The sequence below is a fragment of the Falco cherrug genome, chromosome 7 (genome assembly GCF_023634085.1).
Source record: "Falco cherrug isolate bFalChe1 chromosome 7, bFalChe1.pri, whole genome shotgun sequence".
Lineage (NCBI taxonomy): Eukaryota > Metazoa > Chordata > Aves > Falconiformes > Falconidae > Falco > Falco cherrug.
The window spans coordinates 72,903,052-72,925,873 of record NC_073703.1 but is presented as its reverse complement, the minus strand read 5'-3'; the positions used below and the strand labels follow the sequence as shown (position 1 = coordinate 72,925,873).

Here is a 22,822-nt window from a genome sequence, read left to right as displayed (position 1 = left end):
GGCAGTAGCCCAGTGTTATGAATGGAGAAGGAAAGATCTCCCAGAATTCACAAGCAAAAAAGCCATCAGAGATAAAGCAGTCCCAGAATCTCCTGTTACAACTCGTGGAGACTCAGCAGGATGGATAGTTTGTTGTTTGCTGTGCACCAGGACTGGCAGAAGGCCCAGAAACGGTGAGAGAAATGTTGCCTATCTTAGCTTAGGAGCGTCATGACACCAGTAAAAGCAGTGGGGAAGGGAGCTCCAGCAGGTGTCCCAGGTGGCCTGTCTAGGGTCTTCCTTCCTTTGCAAGTTAGAGGATGGCTCACAGAGTTGGTACATAGAATCATACTCTTGATAATCCTGTCTTTTGATGAAGGAGGTCCAGGTAGGTTGTCTGGCTTGGATGTTGTGCGCGAGTGGGTTTGTGCATGGGGACAGAGGCTGGAATTTGTCTTGAAGCACAGGCATACCAGCTTCGTGTCAAGCTCTTTTCTTAGACCATGCAGCTAATTGCCTTTCCCCAGAGACCTGTTTGATAGATAAGGTCAGAATTTTAGTGATTTTCACAGGTGATGTCTCAGTAGGAATTCTGGTGTTGGGACTCTACAAATAAAAAGGACCCTTGACAGTCCCAAGGAAGAGGTTTTGAAAAATTACAGTCACAGCTCAGTTGCTACAGCAAGAACACATCTGATGCACTTTTTTCACTCATAGTGGGGTACCTGGGTGACCAATGTAGTAGCTGTGGCCTGAAGGGCCAGGCAAAGGGAAGAAGTTGCTGCATCATAAGCCAGGGAATGTCCCTGTGAGGTCCCAGCAGTGCTGTGCATTAAAATTGGAGACAATGGATTTGCTTTACCTGTGATAACCTAAAGAACCCTGGAAAAGGTCTGAAAGACTGAAGTAGCTGAGATGGATCACCAGAAAGCTATGGACCGAACCAACCTCTCCTGTGCTGAACAAGCTCAGCAGGTTTTGGCGAGGGTTTTTTGGCATGCAAGAAAATTTTCGGGGGGGGAGAGCCCACCACAGTGCTACAAAGAGTACAGCTAACCATGCATCACAGTTTCTACAAATCTGGTATTGTGCTGGAACAATGAGGATACTTTTTTAGGTAAATACAGGAGTTCACCTCTGAAATTAATAATTATTCCCACCAGCATGTTTTGTCTGGCACTACTTATCTGAAGTAGTTTTTCATTCCTTCCCCTTCTTCATTCCAGGATTTACCAATTGAAAAATTTACTGTATTAGCCTGCACTTTCTGAGCAGCATTTCAGATGAATAATATCACAACTGCAGTGTTAACCTCAGGCCAAGAAAATATCCTGGGTCACACCTATGATAGCGGCTTTGTCATTCCTATATTTTTTGTCCATTGACCTCACTGCAAATACTGTGTTTTGTGTTACTCTTACCAAAGAACATTGTAAAAGTTCCCTCACAATACACTGGTGGGCTGTATGAAACTGCTTCCTGCATTTGTTCCTGTTGTCTTCTATTTAAAATGGAAGAAAGCCTTCATTTTGGTAGCTTGGTTTCCACAATGGAGAGACGAATACATTTTCTAGTTTTGCCTCACTCTCATGCCACTCGAGCAGTACCTGCAAAGCAGGCAGTGAGAGCCAGTCGTTTGGTCCTAGTGACGCAAAGGAAGGCGTGCTCCTTCCTCCAAGTGCCGTTTCACCAGCCACCGAGCCAAGGAATTGCAAACTGCTGCCCAGTGTGGCGTGGGCCCATTACACAAGCACAGCTGGCATGAGAGCTGCTGCCCTCAAGCAGCAGTGACAGAAGAGGTAAGGTTGTTGTACGCAGGTTGCTGATTTGCGTACTTTAGTGCTTTTTGTGTGGTTTTCTGGTGATTATCAACAGTAATGTGGGCTTTCTCCCTTATGTTTCCACTGGTAGGGTCCAACATCAGCATGAGCCTCTACGAGTTGCTACAGGGACAGAGTCCCGCTGGACTAGGTGGCTTCGCTCACTCAACATCCCCCTCCCCTCTGACTTCTACTGAAGCCCACACCTGACACTGAGGGGCCACAAAGAGACTTCTGATGAACTGAAAGGTATTTTGCATTTCTAGTGAGAGGTTCAAGGGCACCAGGGTATTTGCTGGGTCTTCTGATGGTCATTTTGGGCTCTTTCTGTCTTTCAGGTGTTCCAGGCTGAGGAGGTGAATCTCAAACGGCTCTTAGGAGAATGAAGAACTGCTCTTAGGCAACCTTTCATCTCCGTTCCCCCTCTCTTTTCCTTTTTTTTTTTTTTTTTTCAAATGTGAAAAACTATGTTTAAAACAAAGCCCACTTAACATATGTAAATAGGTGTACAAAATGTAGAAGAGTTAAATATTAATAATTGAAATATGGCAAAAGCATGATTTTTAGAAAATAAAAGTGTTTTTTTTCTTTCTATAGTTCTGCTGTGTTGTTTTGTGGAATTTCCCCCATGTGTGCGGGGGGACCAGCAGATCACGCTAGCCATTTGGTTTGGGCAATGTTGAGGAAACAGAGGAGGCTGAGTTGCCATCCATCAGGGGCCAAATGTACCATTCCTATTTATGTCAGGAAGTCACAGGTCCTCAAGGAGCACTGAAGGCAAAAAATTTAAGTTGAGAAAGGTGACAACCAAAGAATCTTTCAGGTGAATGCAGTTCTTTGTTGAAATGGTACCATTGCCTGTGCTTCTGTCGGGTTGTCAGACAGCTCAGAAAAGTAGCCTACACTATGTGGAAGCTACTAAAAGAAGGGGAACTAAAATTTTATGGTGCGATGGAGCACAGTAGTATACTTTAAATGAACTCTTATACAAGAATTTGTGTGACTGCAAATTCCCTTATACTGTTGCTTATTTCCTTGTAAGTCAGGCATGATCTCAAAAAGGAGAAGGTGGCAATTTGGGGTGTACCAGGTATTGGGAAGTGATCCCTGGGCTCAGAGTGCAGTGCGGTCTTAGGCACCCCTTTAATAGACATCTAGTGGAGAAGGACGCCCAGGGCCTCTCTTCCTGCTTTCCCCTGCCACAGGCCACGTAATACGCTCTCGATTCACACAGTAAAACTGGCATCTGCGTTAACAAAGACCACTAGTCACAAACTGTGATGGAGGAGAGGACAAGAGTGTTAGTGTGTGTAAGGAGGGCTTCTAAAATAGCAGCTTGGTTGTTAGGGAAATTACCAGCTGATCCCAAGAAGCAGACATTATTCACTGCTCCAAAGGTAGGCAAAATATTCAAAGGTCCCTGACAACCTGAATAGTAAGAGCTTTTCTGCATGTGTCTCAGCTGTGTTTCTAGCCACAGCTGATCTCCAAAGCTTCAGAGAAATGCGAGTGGCTTTGATCTTGAAGCATATGGATGACTGGGTTAAAAAAAATAAAAATCATACGTATTATGCTGTGACCAGCAGAAGCCTTGAAATTTAGGTTATAGAAGTTGGAAGTGCAGGTGTGGAGAGTAACCAGCAAGTGACAGCAGGTGGACTTTCTTACAGCAGTGACCGCAGAGGTGACACCCCAAGAGGGATATTTCAACTGTCAGTGCTTCATGCCTGTGTTGTCCTGGTTCTTCCCAGAGGCCTTTCAAGCCATTCTGCCAACAGTGCAGGTTCTTCCACCCTGTTTGAAGGTCATGCCTTGGCCCTCCGAACTATCAGCTGAACTTTATACTTTGCTGATACCAATACCTCAAATAATACTACACTTTACTGGATACGTACCTACATAAAGAGACTTCTTTTCCTGTCTTTCCACTTTCATTTCACCAGGCTATGCAAGCTGTGATCTTTTAATATCGACCATGCTGTTCCTCTGCTTTCCTTGATTTTTTTTTTTAAATGAGGTATTTGAGGATACTGGCTCCATATGTTGTGTGATATTATAACTATTTGACTACAAAATAGTAATTAAGTGCAAAAGTTTGTGTCTGAAACCAAACTTGAGCGGTACTTAAACTTATTTCCCTGCATGCAGTGAGAAGCACTGAGTATTTTTTTGCCCATTTCTGACCAGTGTCCTTTGAACACTTAAAATACACTTTCAAAAAAAGATCCTACAAAATTCTTAAGTAATTTTATTTTTTTTCCCCGAGGTTATAACTCTGATGGTTTTTTAGTTGGAGTTTGTTGTTGTGGTTTTTTCGGGGGGGGGGGGGGGCGGGAAGATGTTGGGTTTTCTTTGGTGGTGTTTTGTTTGTTTGGGTTTTTTTACTGACAAGTGTTCTGCACTGTATTTAGCCACTTCATAATTTTTCTCTTAAAAGGAAAATACTGATTTAGAAATTAAATTATAAACTCTTTATGAGCTTTGCAGTTTTGGGAGACTTCTTTTGTCATGGGAAATTCTACAAAATTATTTTCATGTGTATTTGTACTAAAATCTAATAGTTGTGATAAACATTCTCTTAAAATGGATAACAGCAATGTTATTCATTTGATTTTAAAGGAAGTGTATTGCCTGGTTTCAGCTGAGATGAAATACATATCTCAACTATGTTACTGTGAGACTATGAAGTATATAATCCACAGCTTGTAAAGTCTGAATAGATAGTTTATACTGTGCAGTAGGTTGAGGAGTTGGTGCTAAATCCTTATAACTTTATGTATGTGTATTCCCTTTGGACTACTCTGGGCTGTTGAGATACTGTATGAATTTACATCTGCAGTTTAATAAAATGGTAAATTTCTTAATGAGTCATTGCCTGATTTTTCTGAGGGAAAAATATTTAAGAATATAAAAATTGGCGTCTGCAGTATATGAACACCTTTCTGCTGCTAGATGGATAGGTAGAAACACATATAGTGATATACTAAAATGTCACGTGCATTTTGCAAGTCACTTTATAAAGTGAGTATAATTTCTTCTGCCATTATGGTCATTTGGGGGAAATTGTGGAAATCTAGACAAGTGTATTAGTTTTTTGTGTACAAAACCTCAGGTAAAACAGCATAATGATCAGAGCAATTTAGATGGGTGTAGCAACCTCCAGCTCTCTTCAAACTCAGTATGTCACACCAGAATTCATTGCATGGCTTACTAAAGCAAGTATGAAAAAACACAGGAGTAAAAGCTCAGCTTCATGTTCTATCACAGGTGCATTGAAAAATTTTCAATTGGGCTTGTCATTTAGAACTGTGCTTGATAAAAGCTTTAAAGTATTTTTGATTGGGAATGTTAAAGTCAGGAATGTCAAAGTTGATTGAGGGAGAGAAACGAGTTGTGTTAATTCATAGACTTAAGTATTTGTCCCAATTTGTCCCGCTGTTGACATTGTGTTTTCTGTTTTCTTTTCCAGTCTAGATTATCCTGATGGCATTATTACTAATGGAGTACTAGTGGTAATGTATATTTCTTACAATCTTTCCTGTGCCTGCGTAACAAAGGTTCATATTTTTAACTGTGGAAGTTGAGTTGTGTCCCAAAGGCAGTACTTTCAGCCATGCTGTCCTGCTGAGAAAAAGGATCTGTTGTTGGCACTAAGGATCACTGTTCTGTCATCGCTGTGGTGGTGCCACCTTCTGCAAAGGCTTGCTCTGAGGCTGCTGTCAAAATGCGTGTGCCACCTACTTGCTTCTATAATCCTCAATTTCCTACCCATTATTTCTGCATTATACCCAGCGCTATCAGGGGTTAATGAAGAAAGTGAAAAATGGTCACAAGAATTGTCACATATCTTAATACACTTACTATTTTGAATAGGTCTCATCATTTTTACTTAACTGTCTCTCCAAGTTCAAGCAGCTCATGAGTAGTTCCTCTTTATTTTCAAACTTAGAAAAAACGCCACATCACTATTGCCCTCATGTTGTCTGAAGACATAGTAAGAGATAGTAGTGTTGCTCATGAATCAACTAGAGGGGCTGGTTGAGAACAGTGTGAGTCACTTGCAATGACATTTGCACTTCTCTCAATCGTCATTTATCCTCTCTTGCTACAGGCGCGTGAGGTTTCCTGTTTAGAGGTCAGAGTGGATACGAGGAAGATGAAGCAGCAGTCTACAAGTGAGAGTCTCGCTTCATTAACCTTTTGGTTTTGTGTAGTGATTCAGTTGTTGTAACAGATGTTGAAAAATTAATAATCTGTTGTACTAGCTGTGTCGTGGAAAACTTAAAGTTTTGCCATGCCCCACCCTGCAGAAAGATTGTATCTGTCAAAATTCAAGTTAGTGAAGTATTTGGTTCTGAGGCAAATCTTAAATTGATGCAAAAATAAAGCCATATATACTAGAGTTAAAAACTTGGGGAAAAGTTAGATTAGTTTTCTTTGTTTATTGCTTGTTCAAAATGAAAGCTTTTAACTTAGTTGGATATTCTTTTAAAATTATCTTATAATTAATATGTAGAAATTTTATCCTGTATGTTTAATTTGGTTTTGAGTATGTACACAGTTTTTGCATTTTGGGGGTTCTGAACAATTTTTTTTTTGTCTGCTTGAGCAAAAATAATAAACTTAAGAGCTTAAGTTTAAATCTAATGTTATATCGAAGGGGTCTTCACAAAACACAAACCACGCCCAAATCAGGGCTTTGCCTGTAAAATGTAGCTCTAATGAAGGTAGCAGGACTCTTCACTAGTCTTAAGGTCATTCAGATAAACAGTAGCTTGTGTAAAGCTGCTAGAGGGGCATATGTCAAAAAATAGCAACTGTTTTGAAGGAATTCACAAAGGGAAGTTGGACCTTTATGAAGAAAATGGTAGCAAGGTGTGAGCTGCATTGTAGGAAGTTTCAGACTGAAATGTAACATGGAGAGGAAAGGTTAGTGACCTAAAACTATATGCCTCTTGGCCCCGAGCTTCCAAGAGAACAGTGTATGATCTCTCTGTAAATGTAAAGGCTTTTCTGTGCAAGGAACGCAGGCTTCGGGTTGACAGGTTGTTTCAGTTTTGGTGATGTGAGGACACATGTCAAGCATTCTGCTTGATTTTTGGGTTTGAATCATTTGACCCCTGTCGCAGACAGAACATACACACAATGTGCACAACGGAACCAGAAGAGACTGACATCAAATAAATGACTCTCTTATTCAATGTAAATATTCCAAAATGCCTTTAAACTGGCAGCCCTTTAAATCTAGACCTTGGTTTTATTATTTCATGTAGAGCACCTACCAAATAGCATGCTACAGTATTTAAAAAAATGTGTGATTTCTGTGTATTAAAGATTTACACCGATCCACCAAGATATTTTGTATCAGTTTTCAGTCTGTTTTGGCCACCCAACATTTTTTTAATCATAGTGGTGAAAGAAAAGTCAGACAAAAAGCATGCAGAGTAGAAGGGTATTTTATTTATTAGTTGTGTGTGTTTGGAATAGTTAAAATTGTTTGTTCCCTGCCTCTATGTTTAGACCAGAAGCTTACATTTACACTGAAGGGATCCCATGAAGGAAGTCAGAAGATTTCGCTGGACTCTGATCCCAGCCTTAGGATCATCATATTTCACTGTGTCATAAATGACCAGACAAGACTGGATGTCATATTACCAGAAGAGGTATGTTCCCCTTCTGTGTGCTATCGTTAACCTCATTGAAATTAGAAAAAGAAATTCACCAGTGAACTGCACTTGGCTTCATAGTAGGAGAAGTTCTAGAGATGGCAACCCTTTCATGTGTGCATTCCTACCACTTTTTCAGCTGGCAGATAAAAGTGAAACAGAGAAATCTGGGGTCTTGTCTTTCCCTCTGAATTCACTCCCTTTGCAGAAGGAAATAATAATAGAAGAGGTGAGTGCTGTGAACCTTTTGAAATAAGTATTTTCAAAATGTGCTTAGTATTGTCCTGCTAGAAATAAAGTTACTGAGTGAACAAAATCACTGTAGAGTTGTACAGCTGTTTATTGACAATGTTAAAAAAATACTTTCATATTCACTTTTAAGGAAGCAGATGTTAACAATAATTATAATAATACAGAAATAATTGTGAACCTGCATGCCAAAATTAGAAGGAACAAGAGTTTCAAGAAACAAAAATGAGTGTCATATGCATGTGCATTCAAAAATTTTTTTTGCTTGTCAGAGTAATTCCAGAATGGCTAGTAATTAAAAAAAAAAACCAACAGAAAACCACCACAGTCCAAAATACGAGCTTAACTTGCATAAATATTGATACTGAGAGCATCAATATGTTTGTATGTTTGCCATTTTTGGTTGTGTTTTTTTTTTTATAAGGTAACTTGACTCATTCTTGTTGCTCCTGGTAATTGTGTACACTGTGAGCTGGTGTAACATGCAAGCTCGTGGCATACTAACTGCCCCAAACAGATATGTTTGTTAGATAAGAGAGAATTTGATTCCAGAGCAGGAGCAAGACTTTGCTTAATTGTACCAAAATAATGTCCGTAGCAGTATAAATTATTATTTGAGAACCTCTTCTCTTACTGAATAAGCATTGTCTGACCTTGAAGGAAAGAAATGTTTTAAAATGTCATTGTAATTAGCATTATTTTCTGGATTTCTAGGATCATTCCTTTCACTTGTGCTTGACAGCAAGAAAATGGTAAGATAGTCTCTTTTTGTCCTATCATCCAGGATTTTATCATCCATTACTGTAAACTAGTTATCTAGGTTTTTTCTGTGGTAGGTGGAGAGAAGAAAATGTGCTGAGTGCTTTGTCCTGTACTCACGTGTTGCCTGGGGTGAGTGCAGGGCTGCTGCAGTTACAGCATCATGCAGTTCAATATGACTTTGTGAGCCTTGGTAGGTTTCTTCGGAGTAAATTAGCCTATTTTATGACTACTATTCTTAGATATGCATAAATCTGCACTACTCACATATTAATTTTGCTGCACATTTATGCCAATAGTCAGATCTGCATAATGACTGACATAAACTCTACCCCTCTTTAACTTTGCAAAGTCACCAAAACAAACATAGGGCAGCCTGGCTTCTGCCCTGTCTCCTGCTTCACTGAGCAGAATGGGAGCTGAGACCTGACCAGCTGCACCTCTGCCCACTCACCTGCAGAGACAGACTTGTACCAGTGATAGGTAAAATTGAAGATAATGTTTTATAAAGACAGCTGAAAGCTTCATATGGCTCACAGCATCCTTACTATTGGGGTGATATGCAGAACAGAAGCAAGGTGGAATTTCAGAGCATGGGAGCAGTTTGAGTAGATGAAATTCAGAGCAAAGGAGGACGAGCTACCTGCTCCGTCTCGGACTGTAACAAAATATATTGAAATGTAAATGTAATAGAGACAGATTTATAGAAAGCTCAAGAGAAATTTCAATCTGCTGATAAAAAATGTGTTTGTTTTTGTAAGGTCAATCAATTGACCTTCCTCTGTTTTCAGAATTACACTGTGATATACCAAATTTGCTGGAGAACAGAGGTTACTAACACTAACCCTTGAAACATTCCCGTCTGTGAAATACTAGTGAAAGCAATGTTCAGGATAGAGTTTGCAGCCACCAGAGGGTGATGTGACCCAGAAGGTTTGGTCAGTATTGAGTGCTTTTTTCTGTATCCAAGTGTATTTGTGTTGTTGAAGGCACAAAACATTAACTGTTGCTTGATTGGTCTCTTGTACCTTTTCTTCTGCAAATTTTTTGACTTGTGCTTCACATTTCTCAAGGGAGAGAATTCAATGTGGCTGCCCATGTGGGAAGAATGATGGATATTCATATATATTTGGAATCTGAAGCTTGTAAATGCGTACCTGGAAATCTGTTCGCCCACGGGTGAAAGGCTGAATTTCACAGGACAGAGGCTGAGCAGGAGGTGATGCTTGCTCTGCAGCTCACAGTCCCATATACAGCTCATTAAGACCTTCACTTTAAACACTACTTTTGAGCTGTCAAAACCTGAGAGCAGGTGATGGCAGCATCACCTGAGTTTTCCAGGATGTTACAGTGATAAAAAGGAATGGATACGGGAAAAATATTACTCCTGAAATTACCTGTTTTGGTGATCTTTCCCTGGCTTGTGTCTTGTCTTTGTGTCTGGGTTCACAAGAAATCTCAAGTACTTTGGAAGCTCCTCTTCATCCTTGCCATGACTGGCAATAGAATTGCTGCTTTTCCTTCTGTTCCTTGATCAATATGCAGACTTGGCAGTAGCTTGTTTTACAGATGATCTGTGGAGTTTACTGACTACCTGCCATACAGGTCTTAAAGTCAGCTATAAATGACATGTGCGCTGATTTGTCCTATTGCCTATTGCAGCTCAGGAGACCTGGATGTGCGCTTGGGCTTTAGCCTGTGCATGGAAGAGCAGGACTTCCTGAAGAAGAGGAAGAAATATGTTGCTGCCGCACTGAAAAAGATTCTTCATTTGGAGGAGGATCTGAAAGAGCATGAGGCAAGTCAATACAGACCCTGGTAACAGCTCCTCTCCAAGGGATTGGGGCCTGGCTCACAAATTGAAACCACAAATAAAAACCCCATGTGGGTTAATCCTGCTGCTCTGGGGTGGGCCCGGCCACCTAAGGCAAGAACTGAGCAAGGGGAGCAGTAGCTCATTCGTGCAGCAGAGCAGGAAGGGCAGGATGATGCCTTTGCAGCCCCAAAGACTCCTTGACAGCTCCTCAGTTCAACCTGTTCCTGTCTATTCTTGAAACTGCTCGTGGGTCTCAGGAGGAAAATCTATAGTGGGCAGACATGGAATAGCTGGGGGATGCTGCCTGGGAAGTAGTGTGCCTTAGCTCAGTACCAGGGACAAAGCAGCAGTCATTGTATTTGTGAAGTATTTTGAGGGTAGGAAGCAAAATTTTCGTGCAGAGACCCGAGTCAAAACAGTTTAGGGGGTTTCTGCAGCAGGAAAGGCATGTTCTTGGGAAGACTGACTACTAGGATAAAAGCATCAAGCTGGAAAAGAAGAGTGAATCTTATAGCATCATCGAGTTGTATAGATGAAATAGCTGATCAAAAGTGTAGTCTCATCACGGTAGCTCATGCTCCTGCTTCCTAAGTTTTACGAAGCTTCCTGCTTCGTAAGTTTTGTAACCACTTACGCCTTGCTGGGTTGTTGAAAATAAGGAAAGTACAGACATACCAACAGCAAGAATCCTCTTTAGCTGACAATTAAAAGAAACAGTGCTCTGGATAGGGTACAGATTTTAAAAAATTGTATTTTGGATTTCAGAGCAGAGAATAATACTGGAAATAAACTTTTCAAGTAAGCTGGAAAGAACATTTTTACATAGCTGTCTAAGAGTTCTGGCACACAGTTTTCTGTGTTCTGGCACACAGAAAAGTGGTTGAGGTGGTAGGACCAAAGCTAGGTTTTTTTAAAAGGTCTAATTACTCTGGCTCTCCTATTCATGTATTTGACTTCATAATTGTGGAAAAAATCTGCTCTACATTGTTAACTGACTCACATTTGAACTGGAAAAAAAAATTATCATGAGAATTTGAATTCATAATGAAAAAGGTTAGAAAATGTAAGCCCCAAAGTGTAACTTTCTGAAATTATTCTGCTTTTTATTAAGATCAAATTTTTCTTCATCGAGTTTAGGGTAGAACAACATATGTTTGGGTTTGTGATTTTTTTAAAATTTCATTAAATGGAAGAAATATTTTCTTCAAGCTCTCTTCACCGACTTCAGAACAGCAGATCGCTTGATGATAGTGGAAGTTAATACCTGAAAGGTACAAATGGGTGTTTTCCGTAGAGCGCGTAAGCACACGCCCTGCTCAGGATGCTGAGAGAAGCAAAGGGTGTGCTGGACCAGGAGAGGGTGAGGAGAAGAATGGTCTGTCTCTGTAGTTGTGGAGGGCAGCCCGGTGGCTGGCCATGCCCGGACACGTGGTGACAACCGGCCTGAGGCCATGAGAGCTTCAGCCATCGGCAGCCCCATGGTCTGGCCTGTTGCAGGGAGCTGTGTGTTCTGGGGGAATGCTCCTTGTCACGGGCAGAATTGCCAAGCCCAGGCCTGCTCTGGCGTGGCACATCCCGTGTTTCCTGTGACAGCTTCTAATAATACACCTTGAGAAGAGTTCCAGGGTGATGAGGTTGATTTCCAATTATATATGAAGTAAACAGCCTCCTGCCCACCCGATGTGAGTGGGTAGGACGCAAGCCTTCCCTCTCCTGTCAGGCGGGTGGTGGCAACATTAGCCTGTTGCAGCAATCACACCCTTGTTGCCTGGAGCAACATCACAGCTCGTATCGGTGCTATAACCTGTTACCTCACTGTCTAATACATGGATGGCTTCTGCTTCTGCTTTACTGTGTTGGGCAGGTGCCGGTGGTGGCCATCACAACAACTGGTGGAGGGACGCGGTCGCTGACAGCAATGTATGGCAGCCTGCTGGGTCTCCAGAAACTCAATCTGCTCGATTGCATTTCCTACATTGGTGGTTTATCGGGTACCACATGGTGAGAATAACCTGAACAAGGTTCACTCTTTGTACTCTCTGCTCTGTACTGTTGACTATTTGTAAGCCCTATCGGCTCATGCGGCACTTAGTAAAACAAAAGCACGTCCATTTTCCCCACAGTCTCCTCCATGTCTATCTAGAGCAAAGAAACAAAACATACCGGTAAGGGACCAGTCGTCACATTTATCAGCTGCTTTTGTTACCACACAGGCGCAGTCTGTGCCTGATGTTTTCATGTAAATGTTCTATTCCCTTTTTATATTTTATCAATTGTACCTTAGACTGAATGCAGCGAGTTTGTCTTCAGACTGGAAATTGAAGAAAGATGGGAAGAAGAATTTATGCCTGCCATTTGCTGGTTGTTCTCACTTCTAATTTGGATTTAGAGTGCATCTCCCTCTGCCAAAAGATGTCTTTGGGGCTAGCGGAATTAATGCTGTCACAGACAGTCCCACAAATGATGCCAGGTTACTGACCTCGGAGAGACTACAGCTATGTCATATTTAAGATAACTTAAAAGTCTTTTATCAAGTGGGTTCCAGGTAGCTCTGCTCCTCTACACGTGGTTGGAAGTGGAGAGGGTTTACTGCACCGAATTGTGTGTCAGTCCTTTATATAAGTTCAAACCTTAATTGCAGGTTTGTCTTAAGTATTTACCAAAATCCTTTTAACTCCTCTGTATGTTGAAATCGGAGTGTACCTGTCCGCATTAGGATTTCAAGGACACAAGTAAGAATGGCTATGCTGGGACACATGCAAGACCCAAGCACTGCCCAGCTGGCTCGCTGGCAGGGGCTCTTGGCAAATACCTGGGAACAAATGTGGGACTAGAGTAAACCGGTAATGACTGCTTTCTAGAATACTCCCACCTTCCAAGAAATAAATTTTCTGAGGACTTGGGACTTCTTTGTATTTAATAGCCTTGGGTGGATAATTTTTCTTTCTTGTCTGCCTTGAGCTTCTCGGATCATTTTTGAGCCCATGTAAACTTTTATCATCAAAACCAGAAAAGCTTGGAGGTTTTGTTTTGCTCTTGAAATGAGGATATTTTAAGTGTGTTTCAATTTGTAGTTGTGAACCCCTCAGAATTAAGAAACGGGCAAAAAGGTTGCACGAACGTTCTCTGAAGCCAAACCACAGCTTTGCTCCTCTTTATTTTCTTCTAATGTTTCTTCAGGACAATGGCAAACTTATATGAAGATGTTAATTGGTCACAAAAATATCTGGAGGATGCAATCAAGGAAGCTCGCAAGCAAGTAACCAAATCCAAGATCTGCTGTTTTTCTTTGGATTGTCTGAAGTACTATTATAATGACCTGATGGAGAGGACTAAAGAAGGACATAACACTTCTTTCATAGACCTTTGGGGGCTTGTCATTGAATCCATGCTACATGATAAGGTATTACTCCTTTCCCCCCACGCTGAAACCGGGTGAACTTCTATAGCAATAAAGGGGAAGAAAGTAAATCCTGGGATGCCATTCAGTACTACTAACACAAACGCTTTAGGGGCTGATTAAATTCTGTATGTTCAGATGCATTATTAAAGCACTGCTCTTGATTTATAGTGAGGCTGACCTTGAACTGAAGGAACCATAGCATTGTAGTCAAAGGTGTTCATTTTTTTCAAAGAAAGAAAAATCCTGAGAAAAAAAATATTTTTAAATGCAAACTGATCACTGTGTACATTAAATATTCTACTTAGAAACAGTTTACTTCCTAGTATAAACCAAGAATATGCATTTATAAAGTGACTCATTTATAGACTGCAAACGGAAATGGTTCAAATAGTGGGAGAGACAATTTTCTAAGTATGTTGCTGAGTTTTAAGAAAGAGTGTTACAGATTTTGGTACTTTAAAAATAGTGTAGCTTAGGTAGTTTCCTTCTGGTTTATGTTTATACAAGGAAGTTTTCAATGTGGAATAGAATATGTTCTTGCATATGAATATACTTGCAAAGTATTTTAAAATATGATCAGTTCTGTTTGCTGAGATCCAGCATACCTTACCTTTCACTTAGCCACATGCTTCTTCCTGGGAATGTTTTTTTTTTCCTTAGTGAATCTACAGTCAACCTCTGCATATCTCAAAATCTGAGAATCCATATAGGGTGTAGCTGCTTCTTACGGGATACTTGCCAAGTCTGGAGTATCCCATGGGAGGTATTTCTGAACAATCCAGTGAGCTGAGAATGGGAAGGAGAACCTGGGTGAAGCTGATAATTCACATTATATTATTCCAAGTGCAAGTTGTTTTTCACCTCATTCCATTAACCATTTTTAATCAAAACCAGAAAGATGAGCATAGACTCTCGGACCAACGGCAGGCAGTGGATAATGGTCAGAACCCATTGCCCATCTATGTGGCCATCAACCTCAAGTCCAGCTATAGTGCTCAGGCATTCAGAGGTAATGGTTATGATTTAGATTTCTTAACAACTTTATAATGTAAGTAATCCAGACTAAGACTAAATGCATGTAATCAGCTTTAATAATCCAGTAGTCCTTTCATTCTAATCACACGCCGAAAAATACCCCCTTTTAAAATTTCAGGTAACAGTGACTAACACTTAAGAAGTCCAGACATCTTTAGTCTTTAGAATTTGAGTTCTCTACACTGCCAGAAGTGAAAGTACAGTTACATCACAGAAGATGCCAAACTCGCAATCTATCCTGGTCACAAAAACCTTGTGATGGAACTAATCCTTATGATGGTTCCACATGGTCTTATTTTGAAGAAATGAAGGGAAAACTTTTGAATTTTGGGGTCCAGTGGCAGGAAAATCACTGTTTCCTCTAGTATTAATTTTCACAGCATTTGTTGAATACAAGCAGCTGAGTACATGACACAAAGTGAATGCTAAACTCTCTCTGTCACTGATGCCCTAGAGGGAATGGGTTATACATAAGCAATACATACTTCTGCATAAGACTAACTGCAGGGAGCGCTTATGGTTTCATTCAGATCAGGGCTTTTCTGCTGGAGGTTGCTGTAATGCAGCCTGGGACCACCCTCCCGTGATGTGAAAGGACCTTTGTGGCATTGGTGCTGCAGGCAGTATAGATAAAACCATAGCTTGTGAATGGCATATTATGCACTAGCCAGTGTCTTTCCCAGGATTTGTTCCTGCTCTCTAGTACTCTTCTGTTTAGCAGTCGTTAACATGTTACTGCCTTTTCATGATCTGGCTGCTGGTGCTGAAGAGTGGCTGGAGTTCACTCCTTACGAAGTCGGTCTTCTGAAATACGGAGCGTCTATTCGCGCAGAACATTTTGGAAGTGAATTCTTTATGGGAAGGCTGGTGAAGAGGCTCTCAGAGACTCGCATCTGCTATATGCAAGGTGACTATTAGCTAGAGGGAAAGGTGGCCTGTTTGAGAGGCAGCTGGTGTGCATGAGCAAGTGGTTTGTGGAGGACAGAACTGGAAAGGCACCAGCAAACAGGTTGAGCAGGTGTGAGTTTGAATTAGCAAGGACATAATTAGGAAGTACGCCCATGAAGATATGCAGGCAGACAGAAAGGATGTATCCAAAGGGAAAGACCAGATATGTATTAATAAAAATTCTTACAAGACTATTCCATCAATCTGTTTCTATTCTCTCTTTCACGTTACAGGCATGTGGAGTAGTATATTTTCCATAGATGTGATGTATGTCTGGAATTTGGCTGCTGACTCAGAGGACTTCTGGTGTAGATGGACCAGGGACAGAGTAAAAGATATTGGTGAGATGTCCTTGTGTTTTTTTTACCACCGGTATATATTGCTTATATTCTGTGCAGAGGTCTAATGCCTAAAGAGATACTGCCCAAGTCAAGAGAAAGATGTGAGGAAAGCAAAGCAGAGGCATCAGTTAAGAAATTGTTCTGCCTGGTTTAGAAGTACTAAACTTCTTTGGCAAAGCTGTGCCTTTTTCTAAAGGACGTACAGACACAAAACCAGTCTACAGCTGACATGTAAAAATCATGTTGTGTTAAGAACCTGGCTTAAGGTTAAGTCAGGATATGGTCCTCCTTGGCTGCTAATACCATCAGTAGAGAAAACGGCTCTTGCAGAAGGCAGCTGTTTTCTCGGCTATGCTGCCGAGAAAGGTTGCTCTTGCTGGTAATTGCACAGAGAACCTGGAGTGACTGGCTTCCTAATTTATCTAATGCGTGCCGTCGGGTGATACTCACGTGCACTCTGAAGATGTCCTGTTCCAAGGCGACTGTTGTCCTGTATGTTTTGGGACGTGGCTCACCCCTCCACCACACGCTGCAGTAGAGGTGGCCATCGTTCAAGGAAGCCTGGAGAGGGAGGTGGTGCTTGCTGCCTGCAGGTGGCTGTCACGTAATTCACCACCTAAAGCTGTGTTTTATTTGGTAGCACAGACTTCAGGGGCTTAATATGTGATTTACCTTTGGGATGGGGGATGGCAACAACTGTGGTTATTAGTTACTCCGTTTTTTAAAATATTGACCATTTTAGAAAACTGTCCTAAATTCAGAATTTCTCTCCTTCTTGCAGAGGAAGAACCCTTTCTGTCCATGAATCCCTATGAGGTGGACACCTGTGTATTCACTCCCTCGAGTGCCCTCTCCTCTGCTCTGCGAGGTGTCTTAACAGGACGCCCAACCATTGCACAGTATCCCAATTTTATCAGAGGTTTCCAGATGCATAGCCAGTACCTGGAGAGTGAAGGATTTTCTACGTGGAAAGGCACAGTAACGCAGCATGTTTTTCAATAACGTTTTGACGAGAATTAAGTTTGGGAATTAATTTAGGACTTCCAACAAGGAGGAAGAGACAAGACTGACTTCCTCTGAAATTCCACTTCTCCGTTCCAGAGATGGAAGAAGTGGAAGACAGATTTGAACAGCATTTCATTATTTGGGGGTGTTGAGTGGTGAAATTGAATTTGTTTGTCTGGGGATCATGTTCCAGTGGACAGGGCGAGGAGCTCAGCCTAGGGGGGCCGCAGGGATCTCCCCTTCAGGGCCAAAGCTGCTTGAGGTATCCAGGAAGGAAGGAAAAAGCTGTAGTGTGTAACTTCTGTAAATCAGTGCTGCCAGTGAGTCAAAGGCAGGTAGACAGGGAAAACGGGGAACAAAATTTTCCATTCTTCCCTCTTTTTAACTTTCTGCAGAGGAGCAGTAAGGCTTGGGTTTTTATTTGTTGTAGTGAGAAATGTTTGTTTTTCAGATACAGTGATAGACTCCTTCCCAAATAAACTGATGGAAACAGCAGATGATGAGCTCTCCCTGGTTGATACTGGTTTTTTCATCAATACCAGTTACCCACCGCTTGTGAGATCGCAGAGAGAGGTGGACGTCATCCTGCACTTAAATTACAGTGGAGGGTCCCAGACACTGGTAAGAAAAGCCATGGTATCTGAGATCTTTTTCCTTCATGGTCTTTTGGTTTCTAGCACTCATCAGTTAAACCAACTAAGTTTTCAGTACTGAAATGGCAATTATATTATCTGATTTATTACTTAGATTATTAGGTGACTTATTTCTCAGTAACTGAGAAGGATATTAGAAGACAGTGATAGATATAGACTTTTTAAAATCAAGATCTTCTGCAGTGGATTCGAGAGTTTTTGAAGAGCTGACTGAGGAGCATTCTAGAGCTTTGATGCTGATTTTGTTTCTCCTTGAACTGAGCAAGTTACAGATGCAATGGAAAGTCCTAACAATATTTTAACAGATTAAATGGGAAAACCTATGTGTTTCTGGGCCTGTTTATCTCATATCAGTCTTAGGGGAAATATACTGGCTGATGCCAGACTTGATTAATAATGAAAAATAATATAATTAGTGTTGCGTATATAATTAGAATAATTTAAAATAGACTTCATAGTATTATGTAGCTGTTAAAGGGGTTTTTTATGAGGTCATAAGGTATGTTGATAAATGTATTAGTTCATAGGGAGTAATTATCAATCAATCACAAGCTATGCAGAGGACAAAGATTGGGAAAGTGGTAAATAAGAAGCTGAGACAATAACATAGAATAATTTGGACTGATATGTTCTTTCCCTATACTTGAAGTTTCTTTGCTTTCCCATTCTGAACCAGTTTCATTGGAATCATAAAATGAGTCCTGTTGCTTTTGGCTCCATTTGACCGCTCAAAGAAAGTGACTGTTTTTTTTCTTTTGCCCAAGGCAAAGCAAAAAATAAGATAAGCTGCAATGTCTGCTGTGGTTATGGCTGTTTCTGTCTGAAAGTCCCAGAGAGAGATTCAAGCCTTAGAATATACATGTTAGCTGCTGGAGTTTATGAAAATCCAGATTGCTGGATCTTTTTTGAGTTTTGATTCTTTGTATTAATTTTTTTTTATTCATTCATCCACCCAGCCTCTGGATCAGATTGCAAAGTACATCTCGGGGCAAGGAATTCCATTTCCCAAAATTGAGATAAGTGAAGAAGACAGGGAAAACTTGAAGGAGTGCTATGTGTTTGAAGATGCTGACAGTCCACAAGCTCCAATGGTGCTTTTTTTCCCCCTAGTAAATGACACCTTCAAGAAATATAAAGCTCCTGGTGAGTCATCCATGGCTAGCAACTCTAATAAAGTTACTTGCTGTGTGTGTCCTCTCCATTTCATATCTGATGTCTCACTGTCATCTCTGACCTTCTTCTAATGCTGGCATTACCAGTCTTATCACTGACAAAAATAATCGGTCAGTATCTCTGAACTGTGAGAACCCCAGAAGCTTTCCTAATACAGTTGAGATGAAAATAGGCATTTACTCCACAGGACGTACCAGAGAGAGATAGCGTGAAGGTAAGACTCCCAAAATCTGTACGGCATGGGCAGTAGGTCCTCAACAAAAGCTGTTTTACTCTGTAGACGTGGACTTGTTATGCACTGCTGCTTGCAAAGAAAGGTGGAGGCAAAACCATACAGAAGTTTTGGCGGTAGCCCACTCATCTGGGTTTTGTTCACATATTTAAAAGTAATCTCCCAGACTGAGGACTGAGTGGGCAGAGGTCTTTGTTTTTAATATGAACTATGTTCTCTGTCTGACTGCCCTCATTTCTCCTGAGCTTTCAGTGAGAGGGCTGTTGTTTCATTCAGTATGAGAGTGTCTTGTTTTCCTTTTCTTTGCACTTTACTAGTTTGGGTAACAAAGGCTTTATGTTGTCCAAGGAGTGGTCTACAGGCGCTGCTGCTGATAATCAGTGTTTTTATTCCCGGCTGTTTGGGCTTACAATCATTTTTGGACAGAGGCTTGATCCGGAGGCTGAGGAATACAGCGCTACTAGATGACTTTTGCATGCCTCTGGCAAATCATATATTTCCCTCCAAATCTCCCTTTTCTACCTATAATTACTTAAATGACTGATATGGGCCATGTACTGCAGTAAAACCTTATCGGTGCATGTCCTTGTGGTTTGTTCCTCAGGTGTGGAAAGGAGTCCTGAAGAGATGGCTGAAGGCAAAGTTGATGTCTCCAGCATCCTCTCCCCATTTACAACAAGGGAGGTGTGTTTCAGTGAAGAGAATTTTGACAAACTAGTGAAACTGACTGATTACAATGTCCTGAATAACGAGAAGTTGATTATTCAGGCCTTGCGCTGGGCAGTGGCACGGAGGAAGCAGTGGAATTGTTAGCCACTGCTCACTAGCTTCAGCCTTCCATCAGCCATCCAACAACCAACTGGTAGTTCTTGGGTTGTCTGTTATTTGTTGAGATCAAGATGTCTGATGCTTGCCAGTGATAATTGCAGTAGGAACCGCATCATCCTGAGGATGTGCTGGACTCCAATTCATCCTATGTCCGCAACCGTTCAGTTGAGCAGATTAGAATTTACCGGTGGTTTAATGCAGTACAAACTTCAAAGCAGCAAATTTGTGTTTAGTTTTGTTACCTTGTTACTTTACCAATTTATATATGTATTCCATATGAATTAATATAGTGTTGTGTAAGATAATGAAATATGTAGCAAATTAAAATGTGAATCAAAGCAGTATTTATGGTTTGTTTGTTTTTTCTGCCTGGCAGAACACCAATCCCTTGAACCAGAATTTCTCTGGTAAATAGCTAATCTGCATCCGTTTGATTGTTTGTCGATTATGAGGTTTTTATTTAACTGGCTTCCTTTGCTGATGTTTGACAATAAGTTCCTTCAGTTAGTATCAGTGTTGCAAAAATGTGTAGTTTTCACTGTCAATAAACCCCCCTGAATTAGGTCACCTTTGTTTCAGGTGATCGAACGAGTCCTCTGAGCTGCTGTTCATAGAACCACCTCTACTCAGCCTAAGTCGTCATGTTGTCCAACTTTCCTTTATTGCTGCAGATTGTGCTGTCTCGCTCACCTCCACCTGCCTTGCCTGTTCCTGAAAGATGGCCTTGCGGTGTCTCCCAGGGTTTAATAAGATCAGAAGTGGCTGCTAGGTGTTTGCATAGAAGAGGGCAATGCAAGAGGGCCTTTTGAGATCCCTTACTTACAGACATGGTTTTTGTGACTGTTCAACACTTCCCTACAAGTTGTCTTCTGCAGGGATTGTCCTGACAGAGTGGTTCCTCCTCATCAAAAATCCTGGGTGTCCTCAGGGCTGAGGTGGCTGCCAAAGGCTCTGTTCTTGCAGCTCAGCGACAGGCAGGTCACAAGCTCAGTCTTTCACAATAGCAGCCTTGCACTGCACAGCTGTGATACATGAAAAGACTGGTCACAGCAGCACAGTGATCCAACACAAATGAATGGGATTATCTTCCTTTTGATAATAAAAGGATCCTACTATTGCAGTGAACTTCAGACTGAGTCACCAGGGCAGAATTGGTGTTGAGATCAGGAGTCTTGGTTATGCTCAGAAGTGACAGATTTGTTCATATGAAATGAAGTCCTAGGAAATGGATGGGAGAAGATGATTCTCTTCTATGGAAACAACAGCTGGTGGTGCATCTTAGAGCAATTTGGGTGGTGGAAGAGGAGGAGTGGGCCATGTTTTTCACCTGTGAGCTTGTTCATTGTTCGTGCAGGTGGAACACTTGAAAGGGCACAGTGTAGCCCTGCTTTCAGGTACAGCACTGCACGTTTAAATCTAGATTATTAGCCTTCCACGCGTGAGGCAGCTGTAATTGCAGTTCAGCTCCAGAATGCTAGAATATCAGCTTATGGAATCCCGCTGGGTGTTTTCCAGAGATGTCTTTGATTTTACTCCTGTGGTTTTTAAGACCTTTTTGCTGGAAATGAAACAGAGCAGGAGCGATGATGTTTCGGTCTTTTGGGGGGGGGGGGGGTTGGTTTGTTTGTTGTTTGTTTTTTTTTTTTACAGGGGTAACATACTCAACAACAGGATGGAAAAAAGGTGCATGACACAGCCTGAACCTGATTAACCTTGCTTTTCTTCAGGGCTAATTAGTCCATCTTCTAACCATGAGTAATTACTGTACTGCATTGGTACAGTAAAGGGTGTGCTGCATCCCAAGTCAGCCTTGGGGTATCTGATGGTGTCCTGCCAGTTGATATGAAACCTGCCTTCCCCTCTCTGAGGAAATTCCTCCTACTCTCAAGATCATTGTTGCTCTTTCCTTCAGCTCCCCCAGTTTTTCAATATCCTCTTTTTGAAACAGTGTGTGTGCCAGTGGGGGGGGGGTATTTATTTCCAGGTCATTGATAAAAAAAACATGCAACAGGCTTGTTAACTAAACTGTTTGCAGTCTCTCTGGGGATATTTTCTTTTGGGGTTTCCTTCCCTTGACTACTGGGTTTTGTGATCGGTTCGTTATCAGTCCTTAATGTGTTTCAAGTTTGGGTGACATTTGTTGCATCTGGTTCTTAAGTTAGTGTCTTAAAATGCCAAATATGTTATGAAATTCAAATTATATTGTATCTGTGAAGCTAACGTAATCAGTCAGTTCTCAATCCATTGCAAAGTGAAATGCGATTATTTTGAATTTGATTTCTCTGTTAAATTTTACAATTGCAAGGATGGCTTTTAAAAAAAAAAAATCCCCATATTTTTACTACTTGTCTACTCACTTTATGTGCTTCCTCACTGAGACCGGGACTGCCTTGCATGATGTGCAGTGCCCTGCACAATGATGCCTTATAAATGTGAGTACATACAGAATACATGTGAACATCATAATTAACAGGGATGTTTCAATTAATTTCACCTTTCCAAACATATCCTCTTGGAGATCATTCACTGAAGTACCTTAATTCAGAGGTACAAGGTTACAAGGTAAACTCTCTTACGATTTCGGCAGGTGATTTGGGAATAGTTTCATGCAACGTTTGGCACTGCGATATCTGCTTGGCTGAAAGCTACTGCCTGAGTCAAGCAAAATGGCAGGTTGGGTGGGGATAAAAAAGATTCTTTCAGCTGTCTTTAAGCAAAGACCCACCTACTCCCTATAGGCAATAAAAAGCTACAAAAAGCATTTGTATGTGTTGGTTTGTTTGGGTGTCCTTGGCCAAAGAAGTCCCTGTTGCCCACTCCCAGGCAGCCCGATGGCCCCTGGCTGGCAGCAGCCACCTCGGCACTGCAGTTTGCCAGCCCTCCAGTGTGCAAAAGCACTGTGGTGCCCCCAAGAA

At 41.3% G+C, this 22,822-nt stretch overlaps 1 protein-coding gene across 5 annotated transcripts in view; it reads left to right on the top strand.

Moving 5' to 3' along the window:
- LOC102053809 (cytosolic phospholipase A2 epsilon-like) overlaps positions 1-20,251 on the top strand; it is a 53,123-nt gene extending 32,872 nt beyond the window's left edge. For 4 of the 5 annotated variants that reach the window (XM_055715201.1, XM_055715199.1, XM_055715198.1 and 1 more), the window contains 15 exons: positions 5,269-5,311; positions 5,911-5,974; positions 7,320-7,462; positions 7,605-7,694; positions 8,429-8,466; positions 10,136-10,271; positions 12,154-12,290; positions 13,470-13,692; positions 14,587-14,701; positions 15,497-15,634; positions 15,909-16,016; positions 16,798-16,989; positions 17,473-17,642; positions 18,631-18,817; positions 19,684-20,251. In XM_055715201.1, the coding sequence (XP_055571176.1) occupies positions 5,269-5,311; positions 5,911-5,974; positions 7,320-7,462; positions 7,605-7,694; positions 8,429-8,466; positions 10,136-10,271; positions 12,154-12,290; positions 13,470-13,692; positions 14,587-14,701; positions 15,497-15,634; positions 15,909-16,016; positions 16,798-16,989; positions 17,473-17,642; positions 18,631-18,817; positions 19,684-19,892 (1,993 nt within the window). In that variant the 3' untranslated portion in view covers positions 19,893-20,251. Of the gene's footprint in view, positions 1-2,137; positions 2,623-5,268; positions 5,312-5,910; positions 5,975-7,319; positions 7,463-7,604; positions 7,695-8,428; positions 8,467-10,135; positions 10,272-12,153; positions 12,291-13,469; positions 13,693-14,586; positions 14,702-15,496; positions 15,635-15,908; positions 16,017-16,797; positions 16,990-17,472; positions 17,643-18,630; positions 18,818-19,683 lie in introns of those variants that run through there. The other variant, XM_055715203.1, reaches the window with a different exon arrangement.
- Positions 20,252-22,822: the final 2,571 nt, after the last annotated feature.